The 16334-nt window shown below is 41.5% G+C and overlaps 3 protein-coding genes across 3 annotated transcripts; 1 reads left to right on the top strand and 2 right to left on the bottom strand.

Annotated features, from left to right (window-relative positions):
* Positions 1-3472: 3472 nt before the first annotated feature.
* Positions 3473-4814, bottom strand: Bcstc5. Its single transcript, XM_001550928.2, has 3 exons — positions 4323-4814; positions 3985-4264; positions 3473-3927 (listed from the first exon to the last, which is right to left on the bottom strand). The coding sequence occupies exons 1-3, from the start codon at positions 4618-4620 to the stop codon at positions 3534-3536; spliced, it is 972 nt and encodes a 323-aa protein (XP_001550978.1). The 5' UTR covers positions 4621-4814; the 3' UTR covers positions 3473-3533.
* Positions 4815-6768: 1954 nt separating this feature from the next.
* On the top strand, positions 6769-9080 carry BCIN_01g03510 (hypothetical protein). The gene is made up of 3 exons (XM_024690393.1): positions 6769-7201; positions 7300-7832; positions 7887-9080. The coding sequence occupies exons 1-3, from the start codon at positions 7007-7009 to the stop codon at positions 8962-8964; spliced, it is 1806 nt and encodes a 601-aa protein (XP_024546161.1). The 5' UTR covers positions 6769-7006; the 3' UTR covers positions 8965-9080.
* Positions 9081-9144: 64 nt separating this feature from the next.
* Positions 9145-15285, bottom strand: BCIN_01g03500 (hypothetical protein). The gene is made up of 5 exons (XM_024690392.1): positions 14441-15285; positions 14052-14385; positions 13340-14002; positions 11161-13168; positions 9145-11088 (listed from the first exon to the last, which is right to left on the bottom strand). Exons 1-5 carry the CDS (start codon positions 14633-14635, stop codon positions 9750-9752), a joined length of 4539 nt encoding a protein of 1512 aa, XP_024546160.1. The 5' UTR covers positions 14636-15285; the 3' UTR covers positions 9145-9749.
* Between the last annotated feature and the right edge of the window lie 1049 nt (positions 15286-16334).

Genomic DNA, 16334 nt, shown 5'->3' with positions numbered 1-16334 from the left:
TAGAGTTACCTGAGAGCTCTTGGGCTTAGACCTCTTTCAGAGTTCACCAGTCGAGCCATTTTATGAAATATGGCTTTGGCTTGGGCATTTCTGATGTTGATGTGTTGCTTGAAGCTGAGTCCTGCGTCGAATCAAATTCCTGGCCATTTGATTAATGGTTTGGGGGTGAACTATTTCTTGGTTGGGTAGTTTGATTGGATTGTCTGTTGCGGTATGAGAAGTGGTGAAGTGCATGAGTTCTGTCTTTTCCAAGTCAAATTCAATCGTATTTTCCGCGCCTAGATCGTATAGTTATTTCTCTGCCCTTTCAAGAATACGGATATTCTTTTTCAGGGCGGGGATGAGACAATAAGTGAGATATCATCAATATATGAAAGAAACTTGACGGTGCTTATGTGGAATAGATCTCGAATATATATCAGAAACAAGATAGGTGAAATTGGATTTCCTTGTGGGATGCCAACATTGATACTGTGAAACTCTTCTGATTGTCCATCAAATGAGAGCTTGATTAGTCTTTTATTGAGAAAAGAGGCTACCCAGGCAATCAAGTTAACGAGAAGGAGTAGCTTTTTCACAATGGACAGTAACCGGTTTTTAGAAACGTGGTCGAACGCTCCTTTGAAGTCTAAGAAGAGGGCTGTGGTTTTACGTCCTATTCGCTTGTTTTGTTCAACTTCTGATGTTAGGAGTAGGCTAGTATCAATAGCTGACTTTTTCAATCTTCCTCTAATTTGACTGTTGTGGAGTAGGTTTGTTGTTTCAGCTAGGTACCCTAGTCTTTGTGCTACGACCCTCTCGCTGACTTTACCTAGGCAATTGAGAAGAGCAATAACTCTATATGCTTTGGGAATTGAGTAGTCTGGTTTAGATAGCTTTTTGAGAATCGCTCCTGTGGCTTGCTCCCAACATTTTGGGTGGTACCCAAGATTGAGGACCTTGCTAAAGACATCTAAAAAGGTGATAGGAATAGACGTGTGTATGCGCGGATGATTATATCTTGAGTGATCCTGTCAGGCCCAGGGGTTTTGCCTTTGATCTTGGCAGAACATGCGTTCCGGGGCTCGACTTTAGTTAATTCAGGCCAATCCCATTAGTTGTTTTGTTTGTATCTACTCCAGCAGGGTTTGGAAGTTGTGGGGGGAGGAGGAGGGAAGAGGGTCTCTCGAAACGCAGCGCATTTCCCTTCATAGGCCATTTTCATTACATCATCCTTCCCTTTAATGTTGGGAATCTCTTCAACCCTAGAATCCTTTGTGTATAAAATAGCCTTGAAGATCATTTGATTGTCCTCTCCTTCCAAGAACGCGTTCCAGTAATTCTTCCTCGCTGATTTGGTTGCTTGAAAGCAGGAGTTCTTGGATAAGGTGTAGATGATCTTGAAGCTATCGTCCTCAGGGCAGTCTTTTACATCTCTCTAAGATCTGTTGAAATTTTTCCGAGTTCTTTTAGTTGCGGTGTTCACAACGCTTTTGCTTTTCTGCATGTTTTGACTCGAGGAATATTCGATTCAGCTGCTTTGCTGATTGTTTGAGTAAGTTACTGAGCTCCTTTGTCCATGATATTGAGAATTCTTAATCGATCGCGGAGGATGCCAAGCGAATGAGATTTGCTAGTTAAGAGGTTCGACCATTCCTGGGAGTTGATAAGGACTGCGTTGTCAACATTAATCTTGAGGGGGGAGGAAAATCCTTCCCAGCCTGCACGCTTTGTGTTAAACTTGGTAATCTGAATTGGGTTAACAGAAGATGGATGAATTCCCTTTGATATTAAAGATAATTCCAAAGTGATCGAATCCTAAGTCTGGAAGAACTTACCGGTCTTCAATTTGTTGTGTGATTAGACTCGTTGCAAGGGTAAGGTCTATTACACTAGGTGCCGCCATATTGATTCGAAAGAAGGTGCCAATACCTGGGTCGTTTGAAAGTTCGAGATGATGATCCTCGAACCACTCTGCGAGCACCTCCATTGATTGAAGTACAAATGCAAGAAAAGAAGAAGCAGCCCAATCGTGGACGCATCTCAGAAAGTTTATCAAAAGTATCAATAAAATCTTCAACAAAAAGACCGTATGAGTTTAGTATTTCCTCATTTTCTTTGATTCGCTCTGATGCAAACATTACTACTACATTATCACCTAGTAATAATAGTATATCTATTACCTCTCCTTTATCCAAAGTATCAAAGCTTAACTTTTGTTAAGAAGACTGGAAGGTTACAAGGCGTATTACTCTTTTGCTAATCTTGGAAGCATTCTTAATTTATATAAATATAACGTTTACTAGAAAATCTGGGAGTACTGTTTGTAAACAGGACATGCTGGTGTTGGGTTTGATATATGACCAGATATTTCAAAGATGAGGCTATCACGACAGATTGAGACATGCTATAAGCTTGCTTACGCCACCATAGCCAGTAGCATAATCCCCTAGCTCATTGAGAAGCCGATTACAAGTAAGGTGTGTCTTGATTTGTTCTTCATCATCTTCACCTTCATCGCGCTCAACGGCTGGCCAAGGATCAATCGATTTTTATATCTTTTTCTAAATATAATAATAGTTACAAAAAGTATTAAAGTCCTTATCAAACTATCAAGATTAATTAGAATTTGCGATAGTAATATATTTTGAATAATAAAGATATAATGTAGTTTAACACTGAATGGCCCATATCATCAAATAGTCCATTTCAAATGTACACAAAATTCGTTTGTACGTAATTGTACACTTTCTTCATTTATTAATATAATTTTATAAAATCTGAAAATATAAAATTTACTTATATAATTATCATTAAAATCCAATTTCTAATTAGAAATTCGAATTATTAAAATAATTATCAAAGGAATAAATTTTTTGTAACGAAAATCGTAACAATTTCCACTTTTTTTACAATATAATAAAAATATTTATATAAAAGTTAGATTTCTAAAAAGCTGAATTTTTATTATTATTTAATATTCTTCTTTTCTTTGAAAATAATGATTAATTATTAAAATTAAAATATTGAAAAAGGCTTAATTTTAGTGTATTTTGAAATGGGCCATTCGGTGATATGAGCCACTCAGTGTTAAACTACGTTAGTTATTGAAATAATCAATTCAGTTAGATATCAAAGGGTAAAGCACATGCTATGAGCTAAATTAAAAATAAAAAGGGCTTTTTATAAACACTATAATAATCTATTAATAAAATAGTAAAACATTTAAGATATAGTATCATTATTATTCACTCTAATATCAATTAGCTAATCTGTTATAGGACATACTGCAATATGTATATTGCATAATGAGCTTAGTTTATTACTTGATAAACTGGGTTTCGGTATATCCTGTAACAAATCAATCAATCAATCAATCAACACTAGCACTTTCTATAATCCATCGGGGGTCAGGAGACGAGAGCTTATAGTATAAGATACTCGTACATCAACACCGGCGGCATAGCAAGAGACTCGGGAATTCGCAGATTTATGGAATTGAATTATTGAGCCGTAATTGAGGTACGTAGGTTGAGTACAAATCATTGACAAACTCATTCAAATCTTTGATATCTTGGTGCCGTTGAGTGCCAGTAACAACTTCCTCCAACATACAACTCAATTGCCTTAATATATTCCAAAACTGATTGTGAAGCATGGGTTTTGAGTCTTTCCTCGCGAAGCTTTACGGCCTTGCTCTCCTCTTCAATGATGATTCCAAGAAGAAGCTTCTGGGCAATTTCTGCTGGGATATTATGCTGCTTCATCAAAACCCTGACCCCGTTCCTTATGCGACTAGTAGGTTGATCTTTCTCAACATGCCAGCTGAAGTAGTCATTGGTCAAACCCAGGATGTTACCCATAGTGATATCATATTCCCGAATGGATTTGTAATCTTCTTCGGACAGGACAGTTCCCATACCCCAACGAATGAAGTAGGATGAGATCCTAGCACTAGTTAGCTAACAGGAAGTAAACGGCAACTTGACAAGAACAATTATTGACCAGTAGCCACAGTTCGCAATGCGGTATGGCATATAATCCGACATTGTATCAAAGTCATCATCTCGATTGTCGAATGTGTCGAGGTAGTTCCGCAAAGTCTGGATCATCGTTGGTGCTGCCTCCGGGTCCATCTGAATTGCCTTCTGCAGAATATTGGCAAGCAGAACTTGTCGATCATTCTGAAATTCAAATGTCTTTGAGTCAATGTCAGTGGTGAGCACCTTCTTAAGCAACTCGTGCTGCTCCATAGCCTCCTTCAAATCTATTTCCTCGGTGATATCTACAGTTGGAATCAGTCAGCATCAGCCTTGCAAAGTCGAATTTCGAAAAGACCGTACCATCATGAACCCACATAATCTCAACGATGCTCCCCAACAAGACCAGTCTTTCGGGAAAAGCGGAAGCATGGCAGATGCCAAATGGATCGCCGTAAGGGCAGGTGTGCCTGATCTGAATGCGACGGCGCACGCGTGTTCCAGGCTCCGTCGCTCTTTCTCCAAGTTCCCTTAAAGTCTGCTCGATCTCATCATTGGCTATACTGATGGCCGCTGGAAAACGAGAGAAGTGAGGATGTGTCTTGCTTGTATCGATTGAATGATAGATTGATGATATTTGTGTCTCGACTAAGGTAGCCATTATTCGGGTCTTTTCTGGTTATGTGTTTAAGCTTGTAGCGAGCGTATTGAAACTCAGAACCTAGCGAGGAAGAGAATTATTCATATAGCTCTTAGCCATCATCGATATATATAATTAGTTGAGTACAAGTTCCTCGGAGAAAATCGGCTCGGCCAACGCCACCTTCGAAGCCCACTGCATTCTGCACCACCGCCAGCACATTTGACAGCATGAGATCAAATGAGCAAGCGACACATCCATTGGGGTCCCCCACCTGTCATTTATCTATATTGAATGGGACCTAAAGCTAGAGGCTCTTAAGTCTAGGCCCTGAGAGGCCGATAAATGAGTGCTTTTAGTGCTTGAAGCTAGGAGTTCTAGGCCTAATATTAGGGAACCCTTAGAGCAACATTAGCAAGCCTTATTGCTAATATATAGAGATTTCAGAACTAGATAATTAAATGGCTTTGAATTCAATATTAGAGGACTTTAAAGTCAATTGCTTAGAGACTTTAAAACTAAATAGTATTCTTATAAGAATATAAATATAGATTCTTTATTACTATCCTCTAAACTATTAACTAGCAGCGTCGTCGCTTGATTGATTAATATCAATCAATTGAAATATAAGAATCTTAAGAATTTGTGTTCTTCTAATGTATATTTTTTTTACAGTAATTACTCAATACGTAACATTCTAGTATACTTTTCTAATTCTTTATATAATCTTTTATAAATTCTTCTTTTTCTTGATAAATATTAAATCTTTGATTTAAAATATATTTTTAATTACAAATCATATAAAAATCGCTTATAAACATTTCTTATTTCCAAGAGTAAAATATAATATTATTTATAAAATATTTCAAGTATCATTTTGTAATTCAAAAAAACTATAGAGATATACCTGATATATTTATTATTATTCTTCTAATAAAGTTCATTATTCAAATGTAATATAAAAGCCTTGATGTATAATATTATTAATAATGTTCGATGCACGGACTACTTATGGCGCTGCTAGGCTAGCTGAAAGTCCAGGGGATAGATAGAGGCGTTACGACTTGTGGACCCGATAGGCTGTATATACATATGCAGGTAAATTCTAAGCTGCAAAGAAGACGTGTCTTAACAAGAAACTGTTGTATAGGGGTCTCACTTGTAGTACACTACTTAACTCTAAGCAAGCCTAGTCGGTAACTCCCGAGGAAAAATGAATCTCTATCCACATGTACTTCGATGTATAATCAGCCGAACAATTTCGGTATCCGGCCCCGAACTCCGAGGCTGAAAGTATTACGAAAATAGTCTCAATTAATGAGGAGAGATAGTGGGTGAGAATATAGTTGTGGTTAGTGCCTCTCCACTCTAGCATATTTCGAAGGTGCTCATACTAGAGTATGGGAAACTTCTTTTGCATTTCAAATCGTGAAAGTGAAGCTATTCCAAACTTTTTTGAAAGCTATAACATGGATACAAGATTCTAATTTGATAAAAAATAAAAATTTAAAGTTTGTTTATTATTTTAATTTCAATTTTATTAATACAATAAAAGAAATGTAGAATTTATACAGATTTGAAATAAGATTCCTGAGAATAGTTGTCTAAATGCTTGAAAAATCACAAAAATTATAAAATCTCAATTCTATTCCTTGTAACTATAGATCTAGATTAAAGGAATCGATTGATATAACTTTTATTATACTTAAATAATTCTATGAAAATTTAGGGCTGGATTATACTGAAAATCATAGACTTTCAAAATTTTGTTCAAAATTCGCTTGGAGTTTAAAGTGTAAAATGAGTTTCGCTCATTCTAGTACTGCGAGCGTTTTCGAAATACACTAGAGTCGGGAAGCACTACCCACAATTACCCGGTTCGTTAAATAACGAACGGGTACACAAACCGAGTTGCGGAGGTAGAGTACAGTCACTGTATTAGCCCCTCGCAACAAACTTCCATTTATTTGATTCGGAAGTCCAACAGCGTATATGCTCCCATCCTAGATTGGAAGTATTCTGTCGAGTCATGCAAATGTGATGTTTTCGTGCACTTGCATAAGCCACTTTAGGACGACTTCACATGGTTGGTTTAGGAAACGAGACTGTGGGAGGAACGGTATGCCGGCAGATTTTTGAACATTGTAGATAACATTGTACTGTTTTCCCGGAGTGGATAAATGAGCAGAGAAAATCATAGGAAAATGAAAGAAGGAGTGAGCCATAAAGGATTTAGAGGTTGGAATGTGTAGTTTTACCTCTGAATTCGAACCACCAATTTCAACAAACTGAGGCTGGGAAATTATCGAAGCAATACGGTAACTCTCAATACCGTCTCTGTTGAGTAACACATCACTCACACCATCACGGCGACATCTCACCACTGTTTTTCAGATTTATCATCATCATGAACAGTTATTACACCTTTTGGTATTCTCCCCAAGGGTCTAAGCAAGAGGCTGACCATTGGGCTTGGAATTTGGACTGGGCTTCGAAGCTGCTGCAGATATTGGGTTTTCTCGTAGCACTGGCTTTGTCTTGGTTCGCTGTGTGCCTCTACAAAGCACGAAAGAAGTTTATCGTCTTAAGAAGTAAAGGAATTGTAAGTATGATAATGTCAATAAGCATTTAATCTCAATCCCTGGGCATATCTTTTTGGACACCACTAGTGGTTGAAGCATCTTGCTAACTACTAACCAGCCGATACCGCGATACTCGTATATCTTTGGTCATCTCCCAGTAGTCTTAGATTTCCATCGAGAATGGGCTATGGACGCGAACCTTACACAAACTTTGGGACTATACATCGCAAAGAACTGGCAGAAGTTTTTTCCTGGGGAGCACCATCGGCCACCCATCATTTACCTAGATCTTTGGCCTATTGCAGAGCCCTTGGCAATTTCGATTGACGTATCTACCTCGAACCAAATGGTCTTTGACAAGATGAATTTGCCAAAGTCACACATGGAAGGCGACTTTCTTATTCCGCTCACGAAAGGGAAGGATTTCGGCAGTCTTAGCGGTGATGAATGGCGTTTTTGGCGAAGTACATTCAACCCTACATTTGGTGCAGCAAATGTAGCTGCTCTAGTACCCGCTATCTGTGAGGAAGTCGAAATGTTCACTCGTGCACTCCAAGATCGATGTGGTGATGGCGACACATGGGGTCAAGTTTTCCCTTTCGAGAATGTTTCTGCGGAATTGATTTTTGATATAACAGGCAGGGTTGTTATGTATGTATAGTCTCCATCGTTGGATCTTGGTCAACTAATGATCAATATCTCTAGTGGTAAACGACTAAACACTCAATCAGCCAATCCGGAACTGTTCAGCTCACTCTTTCGCGCACAACTTACTCGGATGGAGATCACCTTGAATCCAGCGAAGGTTCTATGGAGGTTAACTCCAATGTCAAAACGATACCTAACCAAAAAGAGAGATGAAATGCTTGAGTGGTTGCGCCCGTTCATACTGGAAAGCTTCCAACGTGCCAGCAGCAGTGAGTCGGAAACTATCGTTGAAGCAGCAGCCAAAGAGCACCGGGAGAAAGTATGGATTGACAAGGTTCAAGCTTCTTGCGATGAATCTTTCATCGATGCGGTGTTCTGTCAATTAATGATATGCTTCTTCGCCAGTGATGACGCCCCAACTTCGACAATCCCCTGGCTTTTTGAGTATCTTCATCGCAACCCTGAAAGCCTGATAAAACTCCGCGCCGAGCATGATTCGGTACTCGGGACTAATCCCGAAGCAGCCGCGAAAACCATACGTGAAGAGCCGGAACTTCTGAACCAACTACCGTATACAACAGCAGTTATCAAAGAAACGATTCGCCTCAGCCCTGCTACTACAACTATCCGAGAAGGACACCAAAACTTTAATTTTCACATCACAGGGTTTGATAATAAGTGGCCTGAATATTGGCCCTCCGCAGGGTTTGACCTACTCGATAGTCCTCGTACTATACACACCGATCCGAATATCTTCCTTAAGCCGCATGAGTTTATCCCCGAGAGATATCTGGTGGCGGACACAGACCCATTATACCCCCCACCGAATGCATGGCGGGGATTCCAACTTGGTCAGAGACGATGTATTGGTCAAGTATTGGCTTATGCAGAGCTCAAGTTAGTACTTGTACTTACAGCTCGTAGATTTGATATTGAGCCAGCGTGGGAAGATTGGGATCTGATGCTTTCGCAACAAGGCAAGAAAGTAAAACCTCATTTAGTTGAAGGTGAGAGATTGTACATTACAGGGAACGCAACATCACATTCTAAAGATGGTGCACCTGTTCATGTAAGAGCGAGGAAATTTTCTGCATCAGAAGAGTCGCTATTTGAAAATCAAGCAGTGGTCAGGTAACAGAGAAATGGGAAGTGGTTGGTGCAGTCTTGCGGAAATAGTAATAACAAAACAATTTGAATATTCTCGACCATGCAGCTCCTTCAAGATCTGGAAAATATGAAATGAATGAACTATCAAGTGTGTTTTCCAAGCTGTATCTAGATGAGTGCAAACTGGGTATATCATTTTCATAATAATTGATTAATTGATTGATTTTATTAGTATTCATTTTCAATCCACAACTATGTAGAACGACTCAACCCCCTAAGGGCCTAATAGATAACTCTTTAATTTATAGTATTAGTGTTACTATATTGAATTTTTTTTGTTTCATATAATGTACTAAGAAAAGCTTCTCACGACACAATACAGTGCAACATTGTAAATATGAATTTGACTGCCTCTCAAGGGATTGCCTCCCTATTTCCGCTCCTTTTTTAATCCAAATATCCATTCCACATCATCCAGGCCTACAATGCCCATCGGCCCTTTTACCCCCAGTGCTTTCAAAACTCTCATGTTCTCTCCAGATGATTATTGTACCAATATTAACTACGCCAGCTTCAATCAAGGAAATTCGTCAAATACGATTAAGGAACAACGCGCAATAAATGAACAACCAAACTCGCCATGGTATCTCTTTCCCATAGAAACAAGAACAGGAAAGCAAAATCCATTGTAAAATCTCGACCACCTGTCACTCCGCCAAAAGACGCGGAGAAGAGACAGGCCAGCCCCCTGCCAGAAAATTTACCATCCATTCCTTATTCGCCCCTGAATATCGACTCTGGTATTTCATTCTACTAAGATCCGTGTGTTCCAATGGGTGTGATGTCTCTGCTAGTTCGGCCAGTCTCTTTCTTGCTAAGCAAACTTCTTCCAAAGCCTGAGCGGGTCTTTGGACTTTCCGATCCATTCTCGGTAGAGCTCATAATAAAATTAGATTTTACCGTGATGAAGCCCGCACCACAACGGATTTGCTTCTCTTGCATTGTACCGGTTTCATCTACGACAAGAGCTCCCTCGCCAAGATCATCGTCCGAACCAAAGGTATTGTGTGCCTTGACAGAGACTTGGAAGGTCGCGTCTGCAGAAGTGGTGCATTTGAAGCTTTCTTTCTTCTCGTTGAAAAGTACGGTGCCGTTAGGTGATTTGATATGATCAGTCTTGTGGATGACTTTAGACTTGGCACCCAGTGATTTAACATAGACCATAACGCTTGAAGAAGGTGGAAATCCAGATGCAGACACAATTGTGAAGTTTGCAATACCCACAGGTCCGCCTGTAGCACCAGGAGAACCAAACATACCAGAATGCCCCGAGGATGCTCCAAAAGACTTGGTTCGTCCATGATTCGGTTCTGGAGGTGTCTTTGGAGGCATGATTTCTGGAATTGGTACTCCTGAACCGGGGAGAGCACTTCCACGCTTTAGCCCGCCGCTGCCATTAGTAATAGGAGCATCGCTATCTAATTCGGAACTAATGCTGCCATTAACGTCGTCTTCGTCCTTCTTCTTGCTTTTGAAGCCGTGTAGAATAAAGGAAGCTCCTTTGCCAACACCATGTGCCGCAAAGCCAACACCCTTGATTGGAGCTCCTGCGACTCCAGTGACAATTTTTCCTGGCGTGGCAAACGTACCAGAGAACGTCGAACTTCCTTGCCTGGACCTAGTCACGTAGTCTGGGCGGAATAGCAAGCGGAGACGAATAGACCCCGATTTACCTTCCAAAACTAAGTTCATTTCTTTTGGCTTGAATGGTTCCAAAAGGTTCAGGTTAATCTCGGCTTTGCCTAGGAAGTCGGCCTTGTCACCGAAGTCCCAATCCATAACATTACAAATGAAGTTCGCTGCCGTTCTTGAAGGTACATCGAGCTCGAAGAATTCATTCCAAGCTGGGTGTAAAGTTTTCTTCTGGACTTTAGTCTTGAAGACCGAGTTGCCATTGAATTCAAACTTGCAATATGGATCTGAGTATCCGTTGCGGTCTGCCGATGGAAGATCACTAGCATCCAGAACATCTACTCGAAGTTTGCCCATGTTATTGATACTCTCGCTCGGATCCAGATTCATCTTAACTGGAATATACTTAAGTGAGACCTTGATACTACTGGTGTGTCCTTCATCATCTCGAAGCTTGAGTCTATGGAAGCTGTTAGTAATTGTCTCAAGTTGGGGTCAATATCCCCAGAAACTGATGGTATTTTGCACTTACATGGTAGGATTATTGAGGCACTGTTTTAGGGTAGCCAATGTCTCTCCACTTAAGCGGGCAACAGTGTGGTCTTTCTTCTCATCCCCTTTACTGTGCTTTTCTCGAATACTTATGGTGATCTTGGAGAAATCCAATTCACGAACAAAGCAATCGCCTATCTCATCCAAAGTCATTCTCTTCGATTTGATTGTGGAGGACGAGTATGACGGAAATGCCATATCGTCAACGACAACTTCGACGTGACAGTTGCTTCGGGTCAAGTCGCAATCAATTATCTTGAAGATAATAAGACCAGATTCATACTTGAGTAATTCTTCGGGTGTGAGATGAATCTTAGGAAGTTGCTTCTCTTTCGTAGTCTCTTCTTGCTCTTGCTCACCTTCCGCAAGCTTTGCAGCCATCGCGGATTCGCTCGAAGACCGTGTAGGCTTTTCTGATTCGTCCCCATTTTCCACAACATCCTTGACGCCATTTTCCATACCAGTTATGCGACCTCTCTCTAAAGACCCTTTGCGGGCGGCTTCTTCTTTGGCTTCTTTAGCCTCTTCCTCGTCTTCGGGATCTGCAACGTTCAAACATGGATAAAATGCCACAGTATAATTGAGAGTTCCTCTGGGGGAGCCCTTTGCATGCATGCGCAACCCACCGGCTTGTGGTACTTTCTCATCATGGACAATGAATTCACCGTTTTCAAGTTGTTGAATGTAGTCAGCAGCCATAACTTCGATCGATCCCAAAGTACGGTCGCTGTTGATAGTCTCTTGATCCATAACTTCCAAAGTCAACTTCTCCCGAACACTGTGGACGGGGACGTATACAACTTCGTCGAAATCTGGGTTCAGGTTGTTCTGGAATGTGACAGTTCGGGCCTTTTCTATGCCAGACAAGAGGACTCTGACGTAAGGATCAGATTTGCCCAGAGTTTCAAGATTTCGAAGATCTCGTGCATTCTTGAAATGAAATCTCATGACACCGATAGGAGTAACATAACCACCAGTGCCTCCACCCACACCTTGCAATGCGATTGGTTTCCACTGAAGTGTCAACTTCGCTCGGCCAGAATTGGCTCCAGCGAGTGTGTACCACTCTTGACCCTTTTCCATCAAGTTCAGCATATCATTGAGTTTAATCTGATATGTACCAAGGATGGGATCGGTGCCGAGTTCTCGATCATCCTTGATAACAAGACCAAAAGTAGCAGACTTTCTATCAGTAATGAGAATTTCCTTAGATCCGTTGTCCCAGATAGGGTTGTTCGTTCTCTTTAATTTCCTTGTGACATGAATTTCCTTGTTGTTTAGTAAGAGTACAGCATAGGGGCTGAGCTGACCGATGAGACTCTTGGTACCATCGAGGTCTTTTGCTTGTTCGACACAGAAACGAGCAATACCAGTGTTAGACTCAGGAGGAGGCTCAGTTGTGCCATCTGCGAGAGTACGACCTTCGAGGACGGGGAAAAAGCGTAGGTCTGCAGAGAGTAGGCCACGTGCCTTGCCATTCGCCATAACTTCGAGTTGTTCATTCTCATATTCTGTAACCTCTTGCACTCTTTCCAATGGGAAAGTGGCAGTACCGAGCTCTTTGTCCTTTCGGTATTCGTTGTAATCGAATATAGCCATTGTGAGACTTTCGGTGAAAGAAGTAAGAATAACGTATTTCGTCTCACCCCATTTAGGATTAGCGTTTTCCTTGACGATCTTGGTTTGTGCTAGGGGAGGACCGTTGTTGATTGACAAGACAGTATATGGATCGGGCGTCCCAGCAAATTTGTCAGGATTCTTAAGGCCTTGGGCCCCGTGAAGAGTGACAGCCAACACACCAATAGCCTGATCAACAGCTGACCCAGACAGCATTTTCGCGACTTCAATTGGGAACACATTAGGTGCATACATGATCGGTCCGATATTCGCATGAATCTGTTCTAGAATGAAAGTTTCAAGTCCAGGAATGAAGTTGATGTCAAATCCAAGAGTTTCACCTCCAAGAGGTTTACATACATAATCGATTGCTTTTGAAAAGTCAGTCTAAAATATCTCCTAAGAGTATGCGAGATATAGATAGTGGAAGTTTGAAGCTGTCCCAAAAGACTGGAACAGCTTTGTGTCAGACGAAATACGAAAACCTTCAGGACTTTCCAGCTTTCGTAAAGGACTGAAAGAACAAAGATAACAAAACTTACTGGGTTTTTCAAGGAATGAGATCTCGATTTTTTCCACATGAGGAAATGGAATCTGGAGCTTGATCTTGACACGCATGAGACCTGAGAAAGCCATATCCTCGACAATAACATCTAGACCTTTACTGATCATTGCTTTTCCAATTCTGATTTCGAGGACAACCTTTGGATTGACCTTATTCTTGATTTGGCGGGCAGTCATGTCCGCATGATCATTTGGAGTGAAGCTGAACTTCCAGTCCATGAGTACAATATCATCCTCTGCTTTGGGATACGTCTTAACGTGTTCCAGACGAGGCGGCTTTGTACCCAGAGTGAAAGTCTTCATACGAAGACTATCCAAAAAGGCTGGGGTTGCCGTGCTTAACACTTGATCAACGGAGTTGATGACCGTCTCTGCTAACACTGGCTGAAAAATTGGCCAAAACTTGACCATGAAGCTGTTCATCCATTCCAGGCTTTCAGTATCTGTTTCAAGCTTGTTTTTGGCAAGTTCGCGGTTGATATCGTCACGAAAGTTGCGTCTTACTCGACGTATCGAAGTCCTATAATATGTACCACAAATCGCCATGATAATGAATACCCAGCTAAGTCCTCCACCCAGCGTGGCCACGAACCACGACGAAAGACATGCAAATATGATGACGGCAGTATTTTGATACCAATCTGACGTAAAATTAGCAAAATGTCCGAGGAGAAGGCAGCATTAAATTACCCCCATAAAATTTGTCCTCAATCTTGCCCTCAATCCAAGTTTGATGATCGAGAAGACTTTCTCCTTCTATAGATTCACCAGAATCTCCAGAGCCAAATCTGGGTGCCCAACCAGCTCTTTCGATCCACCGGGCATCCTCATCATCATCATCATCATCAACAAATCCGTTTGCAACAGCTTGTCCTGATTGTTTGCTTCCTTTTTCAGGAGCTGCAAGAGCTCCGGCAGTAGAGGGGGGTGGTAGGTCGTAAGCTCCTGGTGAACCATCGTCAATATCTGTAGCGATTGCGACACCTTTTGATTTGTGCTCATGGTGAAATCCTGGGGGAACACGCTGCACGATATTTGACATTAGCAAATGATCAAGAACCCGAAAGACTATAACCTACAGCTCTGGCCTGTGCTGCCTTCTCCTCAGGACTCGCATCTGGGTCAAAAGAGAAAGCTGGCACGCCTGCCTTTTGACCCTCATTCACAATTTTTGCTTCAGCATCTGCTGCCGTTACTGAACTGTTAGGGTTTTGTGCTGCTTCTACCGCACCCTGTGTTTTGAGCTCTCCCTCCAATCCCCTTGTTGTCGACATATTGGTTGTGGTTGTGCGGGTCCGGGCCAATTAAGGATACTGAATCGCAAAGGTCGCTTGTAAAAGTGCCGACTTCAACCAGACAACGACGGGAAGTGTCGTTGAAAAGAGTAGTCAGCAAATAAATAAAAGAGAGAATTCCTGGCTGCGAGATGCTCAAGTATTGATTTCCGACCGATTTGGCGGGCAGAGGAAGTGGATTGAGCTATAGAGAAGGGCTGTGGTAATAGCGGGAGGCTAGAAGCTTATAGCTAGCTTCGCGAGAGGTAAGATAGGGAACGAATTAAATTAAATTGGCCAATCCGAACCACCTAAAGAACTGGGTAATGTGGTGTTTAGTTGGGAAGCAAGATAGATCATGGATCTCTTATCCAGAGCTTCAAATGGAGGAGGCCCTTTTCTGCAAAGGCTGGGAAGAAGTGAAGAAGCGGAAGGAGCTTCTTCGATCTGTGGGCACGATTGAAAAAGAAATGCAAAGGGGATTTGTAGCTGATCTCCCTGCGCCTAGACGATTGGCGATGACGACAGACAAAGACCCAAAGGGTTTTAAGATGAGCAGGAAGTGCTGGGGATTCACAGTTCGATTTAATCAAACTCAGCCTTGGTTTTTTCTTTCGATTTTTTATGGTTTGTTGACAGCTGTGTGAACCTGGGTAAATGATTGGGAGGGGGAGAGGGGGTTTCCTTGTTATTGATGTACCTAACAATGCTTGAGTTGTTTTCAGACATGTTTCTTTTTTTATTTATTTAATACATCCCTAATACAATACAAGAACAAGTGCTCCTCCTCACCTCACTTCTTATGGGTATCCGTCACATCATACCATACAGAGCACATCAGAGAACACCCTACCATTTTGCTAATCCTTGTGTACATCATTTCGCTCACGTCCAGCAAGCAGCAAGCAGCAAGCATTCGTACATCGCTTGCTGTGAAGTGGCCTCTTCTAAGTTCCGAGCAAGTTCTGAGTCTGATGGTCTTCCGCTCCCTACTACTCCGTACCGACTCTGCAGACTCTACCAAGTACAGACTCCAAAGTACCATGGTCCTTGTAGCCCTAGAGATTTTCAGCAGTACAAGGAATATATAAATGTGGAGGGGGGGGGAAGGGTTGTTCCAAGTATCCTCTATCATCCCCATTCGAATGTCCCGCCCACGTAGCGCAGTGCACTTGGGAAAAATGAGGTATAATCAAGAAAATCTTTGCATTGCGGGTATTCAAGAATAAGCATCAGCTGAATTTGAGTTGATACAATACAGACTTATGATTAAATGTGTAATGAGTATTAGAAATGTTCTCTCCTCAAATGGGTTCGCTCTTGACAAGCTCGGTGTTCCCGTTACAACTGGGCTTGCTGGGATAATCTCCGCATGTATTGCAAACTGGATACGGTAAGAGACAAGACGGCTGGCGCAGGACGATAGTTGATTGAGCTGCAGATATTCGATATGCGAGATAGCGAATGCACTTGTGAAATCGAGCTTGTGAACCAGTGACCGAAGGTGTCTAATGTTACCAAATTATTGAGAGAGTGTGTGGCTGGAGAAGCGTGGCATTAAGGGGAGGTTGAGCTGGCGGGGTTAGATAGGGATGTCAGTATCAATAAGGATGTAGCTAGCATGCAGGGAGATTATGGAGATTGTGTGTGTTGGATGAATGCTAGGTATCTACAACGGCATGATTTGTTGTCGTTGTCG

Source organism: Botrytis cinerea, chromosome 1 (assembly GCF_000143535.2).
Source record: "Botrytis cinerea B05.10 chromosome 1, complete sequence".
Lineage (NCBI taxonomy): Eukaryota > Fungi > Ascomycota > Leotiomycetes > Helotiales > Sclerotiniaceae > Botrytis > Botrytis cinerea.
Note: the sequence above shows the minus strand (reverse complement) of the source record. Positions and strands in the feature narration are given on the sequence as shown.